The sequence below is a fragment of the Hydra vulgaris genome, chromosome 06, assembly GCF_038396675.1.
Source record: "Hydra vulgaris chromosome 06, alternate assembly HydraT2T_AEP".
In the NCBI taxonomy this organism is placed as follows: Eukaryota; Metazoa; Cnidaria; class Hydrozoa; order Anthoathecata; family Hydridae; genus Hydra; species Hydra vulgaris.
Window position 1 is genome coordinate 33,735,001 of NC_088925.1, and position 19,647 is coordinate 33,754,647.

At 28.9% G+C, this 19,647-nt stretch overlaps 1 protein-coding gene across 2 annotated transcripts in view; it reads right to left on the reverse strand.

Moving 5' to 3' along the window:
* Positions 1 to 16,623, reverse strand: part of LOC100209942 (sulfotransferase 1B1) — a 95,942-nt gene extending 79,319 nt beyond the window's left edge. The window contains exon 1 of one of the 2 annotated variants that reach the window (XM_065799907.1): positions 16,475 to 16,623. In XM_065799907.1, the coding sequence (XP_065655979.1) occupies positions 16,475 to 16,476 (2 nt within the window). In that variant the 5' untranslated portion in view covers positions 16,477 to 16,623. Of the gene's footprint in view, positions 1 to 16,234; positions 16,285 to 16,474 lie in introns of those variants that run through there. The other variant, XM_065799906.1, reaches the window with a different exon arrangement.
* Positions 16,624 to 19,647: the final 3,024 nt, after the last annotated feature.

A 19,647-nucleotide genomic window follows, 5' to 3' on the forward strand; every position in this document is an offset into this window, starting at 1 on the left:
ACATAAACTAAAATTGAAACAATAAAATAGTAAGGGTGGACTTCGTAAAAAGCTTAAAAAGCGATCCAAAGAGTAACAAGCACAATTGTATATGTCACTTTCTATGTGTTTAGTTGCATTAATAAAATTACATTTTAAAATATGGCTAATTATTTTCATGTGTTCCCAGATTCTCTTGCTTTTTTTTCTTGCTCCTATACTTTTTTCCTAATGGTTCCTCAGAAGCAATTCTCCACGATACTTTACGCTTTTGTTTATGAGCTCCTATGCTATTTCCAGTAACAGGGGCTACAGATCGTTGCATTCTGATCGCATTTGATTGGTATCCGAACTGAGTGAGGGTAGGGTTGCCATTTCTGCGACTAAGGCTGCGATGCCTCCCAAAGTATTCCTCCAGGATATCTTGGGTAAAACGTTCAGTCAATACAAAAGGCATTCCACTAGTTAATAAAAACTTGGTAACTTCAATTAATGAATTCACAGTTATATGGAGACCTTCGTATGTTTGTAATGAAATAAACATTTTTTCACGTTCACCCTGATGGAAAGTCCCAGTTCTATTTTTAATATTTTCTTGTTAAGTTTCTAAGTATTTTAAAAGGTGTTCCTGAGCCAATCAAAGCGAAAATCGTTAGCATTGCGGTAGGGCAACAAAAATTCTTTTCTTTTCAGAATGCCTTCGGTTTGATTACGAGTAATCGTACAATCAAAAAAATTATCCATTAATTCACATATCTGTGCTGTTACATGGGTTTCTTGAGGATATTTTAAGCGTAAGACATTTGGAACACTTTGGCTAAGAATTTGTGCTGCTAAGCGAACATTCATGACAGAAAAATAATTTAAATGAACATGTTCTAAGGTCAATTTAGGCAGCAACTTTAAATCTCTGAAAATATCATCATTCCTAATTTCACAAAATAGCTCCATATAACTTTTTGTTCATTCCACAAATTACGTGTATGATTTTCACTATCTCCAGAACATTAAGCGGGTCTCTGCATATATTTTTAAAAATGTTGTTTTTTAGGACACCCTAATATATATATATATATATATATATATATATATATATATATATATATATATATATATATATATATACATATATATATACATACATATATATATATATATATATATATATATATATATATATATATATATATATATAAAATGAATATAAAGGTGTATATATATATATATATATATTTTTTTTTTGTGTGTGTATACATATATATATATATATATATATATATACATATATATATATATATATATATATATATATATATATATATATATATAAATATTTATATATATATAAATATATATATATACATATATATATACATATATATGTATACCACACATACATATATGTGTGTATTAGGGATATGACTTTTTTGCAACCTACTAGGCCTGTATCGTAATTCAATGAACTTTTATGTAAAAAGAACGAATAGATGTTTCATTTTGACATATTTTGAAAAAAGGTCACCCCAAAACCAAAAAATCGAATTTTCAATAGGTACACTTTTGTACAGTAAATGAATATTAAAGGCTGAAGATGTTGTAAGAGTCATACTCCTGTTGTTATTTTATTTATTTATGCAACATGTACTGTGATATAACAAAAAACATTATGTGATATATAATTATACAAGTATTACAAAATTAACAGTATCAAAGCGTCTAGTACAACAATATACATAACTGTCTGTGTCTATAGGCCTACTGTGTTTAGTACATGGGTCACATGATGCTCACGTCTCATAAAGAGTCTAGCGCTTATTACTTAGAATGAATCGAAGTTGCAGTTTGTCTTTCTTTCTGCAGGAAGCATACAGGTCTTGCATCACCTTGATTGCACGTTCAGCTATCTGATTACTTCGTGGTATGCCGATGACGGATGGCTCTTTCTTCCAGTGATTTTTGAATGACTGCAATGCCTTTTTGTAAGGCTTCAATACATCAGATAAATTCTTGAAGTCATTGTCATTGTACTTTTGACTACTAAACCAATGTTCTGCCCACTCATATGAAATGAACCTGCAAACCTTCTCCAAATTCTTTCTCGCTTCAGGCATAAGAATGAACGCCAGAATGGCGAGAATGGCTCTTGAGTTCCATCTGGCATTGCTCATATTAGGAATGTTCTGAAAGTGAATCAGAGGGAAGTTTCTTTGTTCTTCATAGAACCTAAACACTCTTGTTAAATGGTACAAAAACTTCATATCGTCTCTCCACCCTGATTTATCAAGAATTTCTACAGTTCCATTCACAAACTTATCCTTCAGTTCATCATACTTATTCAACAGTTCAGACACAAATGGGTATTCAATGTTTGGAGATTTGGTATCACCCCCAAGTTCTTCGTCCATCACCAGACGGAGAATCCTGTCTAGTACATGATGCTGACAACCGATAAATTGTGGTATTGTGACACCCTTTAATTTAAACATACGTTGCAACTTCACAACAACTCCATTTCTCTTCCCAGTATTGACGTTTGTTGTATCAGTAATGATCATCTTAATTGAATTCCACAAATTGTATTCATCAATAAGTTTGGCAATTTTTTCAGCAACAGTTTCAGCTTTGCCATCTTTTAAACGCAGTGCATTAAGTTTCACGTCAGTTCTTTCATTCTGAAGTACAACTACCTGATATTCCTTATCATCTATTCGTTTGCCGTCAAAGTGTAAGGACCACTGTTCCATTTTAAGTTGTTGTATCATTTCTTTTTTTAATTTACCTGCCTCTTTGAATATGGACTTGTAAATTGCTGATTGACTTGGAGTTGGAATATCAATACCTTGTTGTGATAATACATTGCATATTTTAGCAGCTTTCTTTGTGGAAACTCCACTTGATGTAACCATACTTACAGCAAATTTACTTTTGTAGTGCTTTCTAGTTTTTTTCTGAGTGTCCTCATCATCGTCTTTATCACCGTCGTCGTCTTCATCATCTTCACTCTTACTTTTGCAGTTTTCAGATTCAGTACCACTGTCTGTGGTAGACAGGACTTGTGATGTGGAAGGTATTGCTGTTCCAGACTGGACTTTCCTTCTCTTGGAAGGGTGAATGGTTTCTTTACTTGCCACTTGTCCTGTTGAGTACCCCACCTGTCCTTTACTTTCTTTTTGTAGGTGGTATAGACGTTTATCTTCCGAGGATAACCACTGGCCATTCACTTTCGTGATGTCAAATAATGCATTGAGAACATCATATTTTCCACGCTTGACACATTCATCATAGACCTTCAGCACCTTCATAAGCTTTGCTCTTATCACTTGATCAGACACACGTGGAAAATTCAGTTTATTGTCCCACAATTTTGTAATTTCCTTAGAAATTTGGTCTATTCGTTCTTTTCTTCCTTTAACATATGCTCCGAGAAACTGGTATCTTCCTACGATCTGCAATTGAAGTGGTATTCTGGATTTTTCATCGAGTGAATGTTCTTCTACAGCCACGCTTCCTCTTCTTCTGTGTGACTCTTGAAATCTCACCAAATTTTTAGTCCAAGTCTTCTTGTTCTTTGTTACTGTGGTATGACTTTTCTTGTGAGACATCATATAATATTGTTACGACTTTACGGATAGCTGAGCGTAAATATCCGTTTAATAAAGTCGTTTAATTAATAAAATACTTTAACTGTATAGTAATCCAATTATAGTTCGATAATCCAGTCAATGTTGATAACAGTTCGATAATCCAGTCCGTATCCTAACGATAATGCTACAACTACTTATACTTCGTACACTTACAGCGTCTTTAGTTCGCTACAGTAGTTCCTTATTAGCTCAGTTACACGCAGAGTACTTCATAGAACTATTCACATTATCAACACTGAGCTCTGACAGCAGCTCGCTTATATAATTATTTAGAGCTTCCAGAATGTTCTACTAAGTTCTATAATCTTCTACAGTCTGTTACAGTCGTCTATATCACCGTGGTAACACAATGACGTCATCACATAACAATTCCAAGTATTTGCCGGCACACGGCCGTTTCGTTGCCATGGTAACGTGTGGCGTTATATTTATAAATTCATAACAAAATAATGAAATAAATAGAATTAAGCTGAGAATTAAGCTTAAGATTAAAACATCGGTCAAAAATGAATGTATAAAAATGGTAAATCAAATTTTTATTTTGGGGTGACCTTTTTTTGTTGCAGAAAGCTATTTGGGCCTTTTTTCATGATTTTAGGTAAAAGTTCATCGATTTATGATACAGGAAACATTTTATTTGAAAAAAAATTAAAAAGTCATATCCCTAGTGTGTATACATATACATATGTGTGTATATACATATATGTGTGTGTATTCATATATATATATATATACATATATATATCTACATATATATACATATACATATATATATATATATATATATATATATATATATATATATATATATATATATATATATATATATATATATACACACATATATATATCTACATATATATATATATATATATATATATATATATATATATATATATATATATATCTACATATATATATATATATATATATATATATATATATATATATATATATATATATATATATATATATATACATATTTATATATACATATGCAGTGACGTAGGAAGGTTTTTAAATGTTTGAAATAATCAACTTTTAAACAAAAAGAATATTCCAAGTTTTTTTTACATTCATATATATGACAAAAAAGTTCTTTATAATAAAAAATTACTGTGATAGGAGAATGGGATCAAGAAACCCTAAAATTTTAGCTCCCTACCCTTATTCATATATTTATGAAAAAATTAATAAATAATTCAACTCATTGCCCTCATGTTTAGGGTAGGAAGGGGATAAGATTTCAGGATTGTGTATATGTATATATATATATATATATATATATATATATATATATATATATATATATATATATATATATATATATATATATATATATATATATATATATATATATATATATATATATATATATATATATATATATATATATATATATATATATATATATGTTAGTTAGTTAGTTAGTAGTAAACGCTGTAACTGGCAGAGCCAGTAAGTGTGTTATCAGGCACACTTTGACAGTCGAATTGATCAATTGCTGCTCATCCAGCAATTAATTGCTGCTTTAAAGCTGTTGACTGAAGGCGATTTAACAACTTCTTCTGGCAGAGAGTTCCATACATTCGTTACTTGATTAAAAAAGAAGTTTTCTCTGTGCTTACGTTTTGTCCTTTCCTAGGAATATTTAAAGCAGTGACCTCTCGTATGATTATTAACTATTGGAAAACGATTGCCTTTTTCTAATTTGTCAATATTATTCATAATTTTATACATTTGTATTAGATCTCCTTTTTGTCTTCTTTTCACTAGAGTAGTTTTAATGGGGCGACTGAATAAGTGCGAATTTCATAACTGCGAATCTGCATAAGTGCGACTGGCATAAGTGCGAACTGGCATAAGTGCGAACTGGCACAAGCGCGAACTGGCATAAGTGCGCCGAAAAAATTTGCAAGCATTGGCATAAGTGCTAATTGGCATAAGTGCAAAACAATTGCAAAAACTGGCATAAGTGCGAACTGGCACAAGCGCGAACTGGCATAAGTGCGCCGAAAGAATTTGCAAACATTGGCATAAGTGCGAACTGGCACAAGCGCGAACTGGCATAAGTGCGCCGAAAGAATTTGCAAACATTGGCATAAGTGCAAATTGGCATAAGTGGCGAATTGGCAAGTTCGCACTTATGCCAATTCGCACTTATGCCAATGTTTGCAAATTCTTTCGGCGCACTTATGCCAGTTCGCGCTTGTGCCAGTTCGTACTTATGCTAGTTTTTGCAATTGATTCGCACATATGCCAGTTCGCACTTATGCCAGTTCGCACTTATGCCAATGTTTGCAAATTCTTTCGGCACACTTATGCCAGTTCGCGCTTGTGCCAGTTCGCACTTATGCCAGTCTTTGCAACTGCTTCGCACTTATGCAGATTCGCAGTTATGAAATTCGCACTTATTCAGCCTCCTCGTTTTAATTTTAGGTTTAATTTTTCAAGTCTTTTTCTATAGGAAAGATTTCTGATTGATGATACTAGTTTAGTAGCTTTGTGCTGGATTTTTTCGATATAGCCACAATCAGATTTATAATATGGAGACCATACCGGAATTGCAAACTCTAGTAATGGGCGAATAAAAGTAATATATAGCAAACGAAGTAATTTATAACTGAAACAAGCAAATGACTTTTTGATACAACCAAGCATTTGATTTGCCATGTTAGAAGCATTAATCACTTGACTTTTCCATTTTAAATTTGCAATAAAAGGCACTCCAAGATCTCTTTCTGTATCTGACTCATTCAGTTGAATACTGTTTAAATTATATAAATATTTTTTGTTATTATGACCATAATGCATAACTACACATTTTGATATGTTAACAAAAGAAGCCAAGTTTGAGCGCATTTGTAGACAATATCTAGATCATTTTGAAGATTAGTAGCGTATTGTTCTGAAGATAATTGAGAAAGCACTTTTGTATCATCGGCATATAGTTTGGTTACATTATGCAATTTTTTTGGAAGGTCGTTAATGTATAAAGCAAATAAAAGTGCTGCAATTACAGACCCTTGCGGTACACCACTAAAAATATTAACCCAGTCAGAAATGATTTCACCTTAAACAACTCTTTTTCTTCTATTTTCTAAAAAGGCTTTGATCCATTTAAGTATCAGACCATCAAAGCCGTATGCTTTTAGTTTGGCTAACAGTCTTCTGTGTGGAACGGTGTCGAAGGCTTTAGCAAAATCTAACAAAATTGCATCAACTGGAATACCAACATCTAAGCTTGATGAAATGTAGTCAATGCTTTCTAAAAGGTTAGTGGTACATGATTTGTTTCTAACGAAACCAGGTTGCGCTTTTGCTAGTAGATTATTTTTATACAGGTACTCTTCCATTTTAGCTCTAATTATACTTTCCATAATTTTACATGGAATGGAAGTCAATGAAACTGGAAGATAGTTGCTGGGAAGAGTCTTATCACCTTTTTTTTGAATAGAGGTGTTACATTCGCTGATTTAAATTGAACTGGAAGCTGACTATTAGTTAAAGATGCCCTAATAAATAATGTTAGAGGAATAGCAAATGCTTACACACAGTTTTTTAGAAGAAATGGATGCATATTATCAGCACCACATGCTTTATTTTGATTAAGATTTTTAAGTTTATCTAATATCATTTCGTAGCTAATATCATTTGGATCTAGATCAACAAACTTTGAATGATTCTCTTTAAATTCAACTGTGAAATGCGGAAGTTCCCCTTCTTCTTCAATTACGAAAACATCTTGGAAACATTTATTGAGTAGATTAGCTATCTCTCTAGGTTCTTGAGTTAGATCACCATTAGCTGCTTTTAATGCTCTGATTGATTCTTTGATTAGTTGTTGGCTGTTTAGGTATTTATTATTTACAGAAGCTTCGGGTTCATTTTGGATCTTTTAACTAAAACATTTTCATATGCAAGACGAGCTATTTTAATTTCTTTTTTCACTAACTTGCAAGTCAGTTTGTACTCTTTAGACAGAGTAAGATCTCTCCATTTACAAGCACAATTCAGGTATCTAAGATTTTGCTTTTTTTTACTTAGAGTTTTAAGATCCTTTTTGATCCATGGAGCAATTTATTTTTTTATTCAAGAAACGTCAAGCACTGGAATGAATTGATTACATGATACATTTGAAAGGTGAATTAGATTGTCATACATTTCCTGAACAGATAAAGTTTCAAACAGCATTACCCAATCAATATTTGAAAAAAAGTCAGAAATTTTATTGGTGTCAGCCTTTTTGTAATTAAATTTTAAGTAACGTGCAATAAGTTATTAACCACACTTTTAATAATAAAATCAAAAAAGATGACCAAATGACCTTTATTTATGTTACCAAGGACAGATCTTGGATATATATATATATATATATATATATATATATATATATATATATACATATATATATATACATATATATATATATATATATATACATATATATATGTGTATATATATGTATATATATATATATATATATATATATATTTATATATATACATATATATGTATATATATATATGTATATATATATATGTGTATATATATATATGTGTGTGTATATATATGTGTATATATAGATCTATAGTTTGTTGGCTTTGGGAAGAGCGGAAGGAAAAAAGTGATTCTTACGCCAACATATACGTCACTTTTAATTACTTTTAACTAAAAGTAAAAACCATTAATTTAATTACAAATTAATCGTTTTTTAAAAAAACCACAAAAACGCAAATTTAATTGACCAGAATGTTTTAAAAACATTGTGAATGTTTTTAACAATATAAACAATGTTTTTATTTTATTTTTTTTAATAAAATGTTTTTATTTTTATTTTTTTTAATAAAATGTTTTTATTTTTATTTTTTTTACTGTAAATCATGCACGGAGTGTTGCTACATCGACTATCTTATAGCCTGACTCGCAAGGGAGTGCTGCTACATCGACTGACAAATAGCCTGACTCGCAAGGGAGTGCTGCTACATCGACTGACAAATAGCCTGACTCGCAAGGGAGTGCTGCTACATCGACTGACAAATAGCCTGACCCGCAAGGGAGTGCTGCTACATCGACTGAGGGTTTGGTTGGGGCAGGCAGTCTATCATTATTAAAAAAAAAAAATTCCGGTCTTGCATTTTAATTTTTACTTTTTGTCAACAAAATATGGAAAAAACTTTCGGACAACATCTAAGGGTTCTATATATATATATACATATATATATATATATATATATATATATATATATATATATATATATATATATATATATATATATATATGCAGTAGCATAGGAAGGTTTTTAAATGTTTGAAATAACCAACTTTTAAACAAAAAGAATATTCTTTTTGTTTAAAAGTTGGTAATTTCAATCATTGAAAAACCTTCCTACGCCACTGCATATATATATATATATATATATATATATATATATATATATGTATATATATGTATATATATGTATATATATGTATATATATGTATATATATGTATATATATGTAGATATATGTAGATATATATATGCATACATATATATATAAATATATATGTATATATATATATATATGTATATATATATGTATATATACATATATATATGCATATATATGTATATACATATATACATATATATATATATATATATGCATATATATACATATATTTATCTACATATATATATATATATATTTATATACATACATACATATATATATATATAGATACATACATATATATATATATATATATATATATATAGAACCCTTAGATGTTGTCCGAAAATTTTTTCGATATTTTGTTGACAAAAAGTAAAAATTAAAATGCAAGACCGGAATTTTTTTTTTTTAATAATGATAGACTGCCTGCCCCAACCAAACCCTCAGTCGATGTAGCAGCACTCCCTTGCGGGTCAGGCTATTTGTCAGTCGATGTAGCAGCACTCCCTTGCGAGTCAGGCTATTTGTCAGTCGATGTAGCAGCACTCCCTTGCGAGTCAGGCTATTTGTCAGTCGATGTAGCAGCACTCCCTTGCGAGTCAGGCTATAAGATAGTCGATGTAGCAACACTCCGCGCATGATTTACAGTAAAAAAAATAAAAATAAAAACGTTTTATTAAAAAAAATAAAAATAAAAACATTTTATTAAAAAAAATAAAAATAAAAACATTGTTTATATTGTTAAAAACATTCAAAATGTTATAAAAACATTCAGAATGTTTTTAAAAACATTCTGGTCAATTAAATTTGCGTTTTTGTGGTTTTTTTAAAAAACGATTAATTTGTAATTAAATTAATGGTTTTTACTTTCGTCCAACACGGAAATGTTGGACGAAAGTCAAAAGTAATTAAAAGTGACGTATGTGTTGGCGTAAGAATCACTTTTTTCCTTCCGCTCTTCCTAAAGCCAACAAACTATAGAACTATATATATATATATATATATATATATATATATATATATATATACATAGGGTAGGATTTCAGGGTTGTGTATATGTATATATATATATATATATATATATGCACATATATATATACATATATATATATATATATATATATATATATATATATATATATATATATTTATACATATATATATATTTATATATATATTTAAATATATATACTTATATATATAGATATATATAATTATATATTTAGGGCATATATATATATATATATATTTAGGGTAGGAAGGGGCTAAGATTTCAGGGTTGAGTGTGTGTGTATGTATATATATATATATATATATATATATATATATATATATATATATATATATATATATATATATATATATATATATATATTAACGTTTTACTAACGTATGTGTGCTAGCTGGGAATTCACCCTGATATTGAATATTTTTTCCTATAAAATTTAAATTGTTAAAGTATATTAGTTAACTTTAGATGTATTTCCTGTAATTTTTTACAGTTTCATCAAATTGCTTATGCAACAAATTGATAAAGTTAAACCTGAGGGAAGCACAAACCTTTAGTGCTTTTGTTTGTGCTAAAAAAGCTTTTTCATACTTACTTTTTTTTTTCAATTTTGGACATTTTAATATGATTTACTGCAATAAATAATTTCACAGCAAAACAAAAATGTTACCAACTATCACGGTCTTACTTTATAGGAAAAAATGTTTAACTGGTTTATTTACTGTCCTTGTCACTTTGTAGGTATTGTCCCTATTTACCACATTTCACGGTACAGTAAAATTTATCTCACTGTCCTTACAATACATAACAATTATAAAAGTGAATGTAATAAATTCGTAAAAAATGTTTTGAGGGCTAAAAATCGTGCAAGTGCTGTTTTATGCGTCTTGCAAAATAACAAGAAAAAAAGAGAGTAAATCTCCGCTGCACTCTACAAGAAAAATTGTAAGTATTAATCCAAAACGTTCAGAGAAGGAACAAGATGGAACGAAGGAAGCCATAGACTATAACACAGACTTGATTAAATCTTAAGTATTTCTTAAAGAATGTTTATTAGCATTTTAAATGTTAAATTTATATGTTATATGTTATATTTTTGTATTTATTGAAAGACTTAAAAAAAGACTAGTATTTGTAGTTTGAACTTTTATTAATGAAAATGCAAGTTATAAACAACAACTTGCTTTTGAAAAAGATTTATATACTGAATATTTATCACTATTTTATTGAATTTATATTTAGAAAAAAGCAAAATCCCCAACTTTAGCTTTCGATTCTAAAGCAAAGAGAACTGGTAAAATTGTTCATGAAGAGCTTTCTCTTCCTACCTATCTGATTTATTTCCCTGCAACAAAACAAAAAACAAAAAAAAGTTTGTCCTAGCAATGTTCTTTTGCTCAATCTGCTTAATTGAGATTATTAGATCAATTGACTATGAAAATCCATAATCTTTAAAAGACTACAAAAATCTTTAACGCCTTCAATCGAACTATTAATGATTTTGATCTTACCATTAACATAACATCCTATTACTACCATTAACAAAGTAGATCATTACCTACCTACCATTAACAAAGTAGATCATTATCTACCTACCATTAGCAAAGTAGATCATTACCTCCCTACCATTAATAAAGTAGACCACGTAATAATAATAATAATTAAAATGGTAAAATAACTTTATATTTGAACTAAATATAAATAATTTAATAAAATTTTAAAAATGGTTCAAAACTTGTGCTTCTGACCTTTCAGCAGAAATATCTTCAGGTTTTTGACAATTGGTGTTTCAACTGTTTGTTCCAATCAACTTTACAATCAAAATCATTCTCAGTCAGCAGCAATTTTAGCCGCATTTGCTTATCATGAACACATTTTCTGAAACAAGAGTTGTTTTTGTCAGTATCACATTGCAGAGTGTGAACGGGTTTTCAGTAAACTAAAAGGACAAAAATGTCATTTGGATTTTACGATGCTGTCAGTTTAAAATGAATTAGTCAAATTAAGTCTCTGTTATATGATGACGTGATAATAATTTTTAAGGGGATAATAAACCAAAAAGAGTCTTTTAATAGTTTTCTGTGAGTTTAATTTCCGAGGATCTGTTTAATAATCCCACTAGGTGTTTATTGTGTTGTGTTCCATAAATCGAATTTAAATTAAATGCATATCATAAAAATATTCCTTTAAAACAATTGTTACAGATACACATAATTAGACACAGTAACTAATATGCATGATTGCATAAGATTTTAATTTAAATTTCTTTTAAATTAATAATTTTGGTTGTATATTTTTGGTTGTAAACGAAAAGCGCTTTTAACTAAAAAATATTTAACTTGTGAACATTCAGACGTCATCCTCATGATTAATATAGAGCTTATAAAATTTGAAACAAAAATTAATAAAGAAAAATTAAATTTCATCTGTGCGATAAAATTTTCTTCTCTGGAAGCCTTGAGATTTTCCTCAAGATGTGATCCATAATTTACGGTGGCTTTATTCTATTTCTTTTTAAAGTCAGATTTAGATTCCGCTTTCCAAAACTTCTAACGCAATTTAGCTTTAATAGCCTGAATATCGCAATAACTCAATATCGCTCACGAAGTTCAGTTGCAGCGTTGTCTATTCTGGGTACAAAATCAATACTATTGGCATTATAGGTGTTTACAACAGATTTTTAGTACTGGCAAGACGTCAGGCAAAAAGATTGCTTTTCTTTCGTTTTGATAAACTTGAAGAACTATTTATTGTTTAGTGACAAACTCTTATGATTTCAATTTTTGGGGGAGTTTCTTCAGTTTTATCTTATTAAACTTAGTATTATTTATTTCTTTCAGACATTTCCTATAAAAAATAAAAATATAAAACTCTAATATAAAAATGTCTTGGTATTGTTTGAAAAGTTTTACTTCACGCATAATTAAAAATGATATTTTTAGGATTCGTCATAAATTTAACCAAATTATTTGCTCACAGTTTTTTTTTGATGCCAAGTACTAATCATAGTTCTTTTAGAACAACTGTTGATTTTACTATTTAGAGACAAACTTTCGATTTTAGAGACAAACTTTCGATTTTAGAAACAAACTTTCGATTTTAAAGACAAACTTTGAATTTTAGAGTCAAACTTTCGACTTGAGCTTGAAAAGTGTCACATACGTTGCTGTTTTGTTGTCACTTTGAACACTAATTAAATTTTATTTAAAGAAAGAACTTTAATTGATTTAATGTGATAACATTCTGTGATAACATTCTGTGATAACATTCTGTGATAACATTCTGTGATAACATTCTGTGATAACATTCTGTGATAACATTCTATGATAACATTTTGTGATAACATTCTGTGATAACATTCTGTGATAACATTCTGCGATAACATTCTGTGATAACATTCTGCGATAACATTCTGTGATAACATTCTGTGCAATTTTTGTAGATTTTTGTCGAATATAATTTGTAAAAATCTATTTTAGTTAAGCCAACTCTTAGGTAGATTTATTCCTTTTTTTTAATAAAATATTCTTTAAACATAAAAATAGTTACATAAAATTAACACTAATCAACACGTCAAGTGATCCCATTTAAATTTTCTGACAGCAATGAAAACACAAAATTGATTGTCTCTGTATACACATTGTAGCGGTTATGCTTTGAATCTTGCTGTAGAAAACTCTAAGAAAAATTTAATTGAGAAAAAATAAAAACCGTTAATTTGTCCAATTTGCCGGACTATTTACTGGATAGCGCGTGCACTAGAGTTAAAGGCCAACATTTTGCTTCCTCTACCGTTTAAAACTCGAATTCAATTATAAACTACCAGTTATTATGATTGCAGGTTATTCAATTATATTAGATCTTTATATTCCATGGGAGAAAAAAAAAACATCCTGATCGAATCATTCATCCTGATCAATACTTAAGCAACGTTATGATATTACATATTTATAATTTGTTACTTAGAAAAAAATAGAATATTCAATATAAATGTAAACACGACAGCAAGTTCCTAGCATTAACGACGGCGTGACTGTAAACTTTTTCTTTGTTGTCTTTCATATCAAGCAAAAATATAAAATTTATTATATTACACATAACGTTTATAATAGAACTACACATTGCAACCAGATACGTACTGATTTATGCTAATCCACAGCAAGGGATTAGACTTACCTCAGAGGTATTGCCCACCACCGCCCCAAAAAATATTTTGTTCCCACGTGTCTGTATATTTATAAACCTTAAAATTGTATTATGCAAATAATATCTAAGATAACATATTAACGAGAATTAAGTAAAACTACAAAACGATATTTACTGGGAAAATGTGTAAAGGAAATTAAGGCTTGTATTAAAGGTAAAAAGTAATGATGTAATTTGAAATATTAGTTATATAATGTAATTATAAAATTATATTAACATAATTTAATTAAAAATATTAATAAATTTTCACAAAACTTCAACATTATATTTAAAATACTTTTTTGCACATATTGATAATTTGATTTCTTATTATATTTAAAAAAAATCTGTAATCAAAAAATTAAAATTTGATAAAGTTCAAACAACAAGATCCATCGGATCTTCTTTTTGTAACCATAACCCATTAAGTATTAACGTCTAACTTTTGAACAAAGTATTAACGTTCAACTTTGTTGAACGTTAATACTTTGAACAAAAAATGCAAATTTAGTAACGAATAAATCGAATAGGAATTCATAAAGAACTTATAAAGATATAAATATACATTAATTTTTCTAAATGTAGACGATAATAATAAACTTGTTTTATGCGTTTGGATGTTTATTTGTAATATTCTGTGTATAGATTTATTTTTTTAGAAAAAAATTCATATAACTCCGGACGTTTGAGCTTTAATGAAATTTATGTTGCTGCATATAGCTACGTAAGCGTCAAATCATGACGACGAACTTAATTGCCGATAAACCAATGAATTCAAATGTTGGGCTCGTCGTATAAGTTAAAAAATAAATTAAGTTAAAAACAAAAATAATTTTTTTTTATTTTTAAAATATTTTTAGCTTTAATTTTTTGATCAAAAACCTTAAGTTTAATGTACTTTCTATTTAAAATGGTTGAATAGTTTTTTTTATTAGTTAAAATTATTTAAAAAAATTATATATATAAATATTTATAATTCTCTCCATTATTCTTTCCATTTTCAAAAATTCTTTTCATCATTTTAGAGATTAACCAAATCAAGATAATCTGACCGATAGTCGAATAAATTAATAGAAATTCCTTTTAGACTTTTTTATATTTGAATTAATAATCAGATTACCTCTGATTTTTAGCATTTAAAAAGAATATAAAGCTAAAATATCTTCAATGTTCTCATAAGAATAAGGATATATATATATATATATATATATATATATATATATATATATATATATATATATATATATATATATATATCATATATATATATATATATATATATATATATATATATATATATATATATATATATATATATATATATATATATATATAGATATATATATATATATATATATATATATATATATATATATATATATATATATATATATATCTATATATATATATATATATATATATATATATATATATATATATATAAAATTTTTTTTTTAATTAAAATATTAATAAATAGTAGCCAGCTCATCTTGAATTCTGTGTTTTACTACCTAATTAGTAGTAATGAACTTTAAACGCTCTTTGCAGATAAAGTTAATAAAAGTAGGTTGTTTTTTATTTTATCAAAGAAAACAAAAAGACATTCAGAAGAAGGAGGAGGAATATAATGTAAAAAGAAATATTTAAAAAAATATAATTTTCATGTCCTTAAGTCTATAACTTTAATAATTTCCTAAAAAAAGAGGTTAAAATAAAAGTAGTTTAACTTTAAATTTAAGAAATTTTTTCTTGATATTTTGAATTCCTTTAACAACTATTTATTTCTATAACTTTGACTTATTTTTTTATTCTCACAAATATTAATTTTTGTAACTATTTGTTATGAAAAAATTAAATTAATAAAAGAACTTTTGGTCAAAGTTACTTGTGTTGCTACAAGGTATTGATACTATATAAAAACTTTGGTATTTTATACGTTATACATTAATTTATTAAAGATATTGAAATTGAAGTCATACGCACGCACTAAACCAACAAGTCTGAACACACGCATTAAACCAACAGTCTGTAAATACTCTTAATATAATTGAACAAACAAAGTTTTTTAATAAATGGCTCTCCTACATCTTAACAAAAAATAAAATTTCAACTACTTTTTTCGTCAAATATAACTTTTATAAATGTTGCAAATAATTATTAGTAAAGGAATAAAAGCTTTAAAAACTTAATAAAATGTTTATACAAAGTTTTTTACTTACATGTTTCATTACCGCTTTAAAAGATAATTGTGCTAAAAACACACAGCAAGCTTTATAAAAACATTCATGATTAATCGTTAAACTCCATCGTGGTGAAAAGTCCTTTTAAAAGCCGGTTACAACGCTCCTTTGATTACTGAACAATAATTATTGCATTAAGGCTTTACTTCATTTTCCACTTAATGGTAAAAATAATTAAAGCAAGCTCATTATAGTAGGTAGGGGGCCAAGTAGTAATAAATGATCTATTAAAACTTAGCACTTAATACAAATAGTAAATTTTTCTAATGTTTTTTTTTTTAAGTTTTTTTGTTGATAAACAAGATATCGAATGCTGTATTAGGTTGTAACATGAATGCAGCTTTTGGTAAAATTGAAATCAAAAAAATAATTTTTATACTTGTTGCTCTCACGTTGTAGGGGAAAAAAAGATTAAATTTTTTTTGTTTCCACGTTTCCCCAATTTTGTAATCTTTCTTATTTAACATTAGAATAAACATTTAAATGTTTGGAATTTGCTTTGGATATGGAACTCTATATATAATAAGCTAACATAAACATTAAATACCATCTGCTAGTTGAACATCTTCTTTAACAAAGTTGGTTGTTTTTGCATTAGTTGTTATAGCAATTAAAAGGTCATTATATGTGAGCATAGACAAAAAAAAAGAATAATGCGATTTATACATAGACGTTGTACACGCCTATGTATAAATCACAATGTCTTTCACACAATGAGGAAACTGAATAACAATAATTGTTATAGATACTGGGTTGTGCGTAGCTATTTAAGAGACAAAATAACAAGAGATTTCGATAATAAAATTTGATTAGAGTCAAAAAAATTACTTGAGGGTTTGCCCATTAACCTGAATTAATGGGCAAACCCTCAACCATGGATATAGGATTTTTTCATTTATATCCTGAGGATATAAATGAACAAATCCTATGATAAAACAAAAGCTCATTTTACTAACTCTTTGAATATAAAACAAATTACTTTTTGAATATGAAACAAATTACTTTTTGAATATGAAACAAATTACTTTTTAAATAAGACAAAAATGTGGTTTTATTTGTACATTTTGCGATATATAAGATCATACCAGATCAAAATCGATGAATTAAATCAGAGTTATAGCATATTGCAATCATCAGTTAAAATTAATAAAAGGTACTTTTTTATTAACAAATTTTTATATACGCGTGAAACTTACGTAAAGCTATTGTTATGCGCACGTGGATTGTTTTATTTAATCTACAGTTATGGCCAAAAAGATCCGACTACCGATAGTGTACGCATTTATTGCTAGAAAAGGTTTTAATTCAAAAAGCAATATACACAATCAAAAAAAATAATAATAATAAAGAACTTTTAGTTTTAAAATGTTGCGTTACTTTAAATTGGCTCTTCAGAAAACCCACTATTCTTCGTGACCTTAATGAAACAAGTTTTTTTACATCATTTTAGCGTTATGTTATTAAACTTCGTTTTTATTATGGCATTTTTCAGATCTACTAGTAAGGTTTGTTTAGAAACATCTGTTTTTAACTTACCCAACAGTCTTTGATGGGGTTTATATTGGGTTAATTGTCTGGCCACGGGGCAAGAACATTAATCGCAGTTTCTAGTTTTTCCTTAGTGTATGAAACATCAAAACTTCTATTCAAAACCGATTTGAAACATTGTTCTTCAAAATTGCCTAATAATTAATCAGTTAAGAGTCTCACCTTGAGGTGTAATCGTTGGCAATGGTTGCACCCCCAAACCGTAATTGTTTGTCATAGATTAACAGATGATGTAATGTATTTAAAAATTTTAAAAAGGTTTTCATAAAAGGTAATTGTTACACTTATAAACTGTGGTCCTTTATCACTACACTGTATTTTTTTTAATATTTGAAGGGGTCAACTAAAATAGAATTTATGATTACATTACATTCTATACAAAATATATTACATAACATTCTATACAAAAATGGATTTCAGAACTGTTTTACTGAACATGCTATTATTGAATTTGCCAATAACATAATCTATGTCATTTGATAAAGATGAATAACTATTATGAGCATTTATTGATATTTCAAAAGTATATGATACTGTTAATCACGAAGTTTTATCAGGTAACCAAAAAAGTTCGTGCGGTTTTTCCGTATATAATAAAAACACACAAAACGACAAAAGTACATTTATTCATCAAAATAGTCACCATTAGCATCTAAAACCTTTTCCCAACGTAAAACAAGCTTATTTATTTCACTTCTAAAAAATTCTCGGTCCTTTGAGTCTATAAAAGCTTTCAACTCCATTTCAACCGCGTCCTGGTCTCGGAACTGCTGTCCTTTTAAATGATTTCCCAGGGAAAGGAAAAAATGGAAATCAGTAGGGGAGAGGTCTGGCGAGTATGGTGGATGAGGCAAACTCTCCCAACCAAGGCTTTGGAGCTTGTCCTAAGTCACGCGAGCGGTGTGCGGTCTCGCGTTGTCGTGGAGAAGCAGAACTCCTCTCCTGTGCACCAGTGCAGGCTGCTTTACAAGCAACAGGTCGTGAACTCGTTGCAGCTGTGCTGAGTAGACCAGTCCAGTAATGGTTTGGCCTGTTGGGAGCAGCTCGTAATGCACCACACCAGCTGTAGTCCACCAAATGCAGAGCAAAACCTTCCGCTCGTGGAGATTGGGCTTGGGTGTCTTTGGGATGGGGTCATCGGGGGACAACCAATGGTAGCAACGCTTGGTATTGTTGTACACAATCCATTTTTCGTCGCATGTCAATAAACGATCAAGAAAAGGCTCAACATTGTGGCGTGATAAGAGTGATGTGCAGATCGTAAGCCGTTGCTTCTTGTTGTCGATCGACAATTTGTGCGGAACCTACCGACTCAGCTTCCACGCTTTCCCAATCGCATGCAGATGCAGGCGGATGGTTTCAACACTCACAGCAAACCTCACTGCAAGTTCTTGGCAAGTTTGGCTGGAGTCAGACTCGACAGCGTCCTTCAGTTCATCCTCATCAACCAACAATGGGCGTCCAGAACGCGGCAGGTCTTCGATGGACTCATCTCCCAAAGAGAATCGCTGAAACCACTTCTGTGCTGTGCGTTCACTTACAGCACCTTCTCCAAATGCTGTGCAGATGTTTTCGGCCGCTTGTGTTGCATTCCTTCCAAGTTT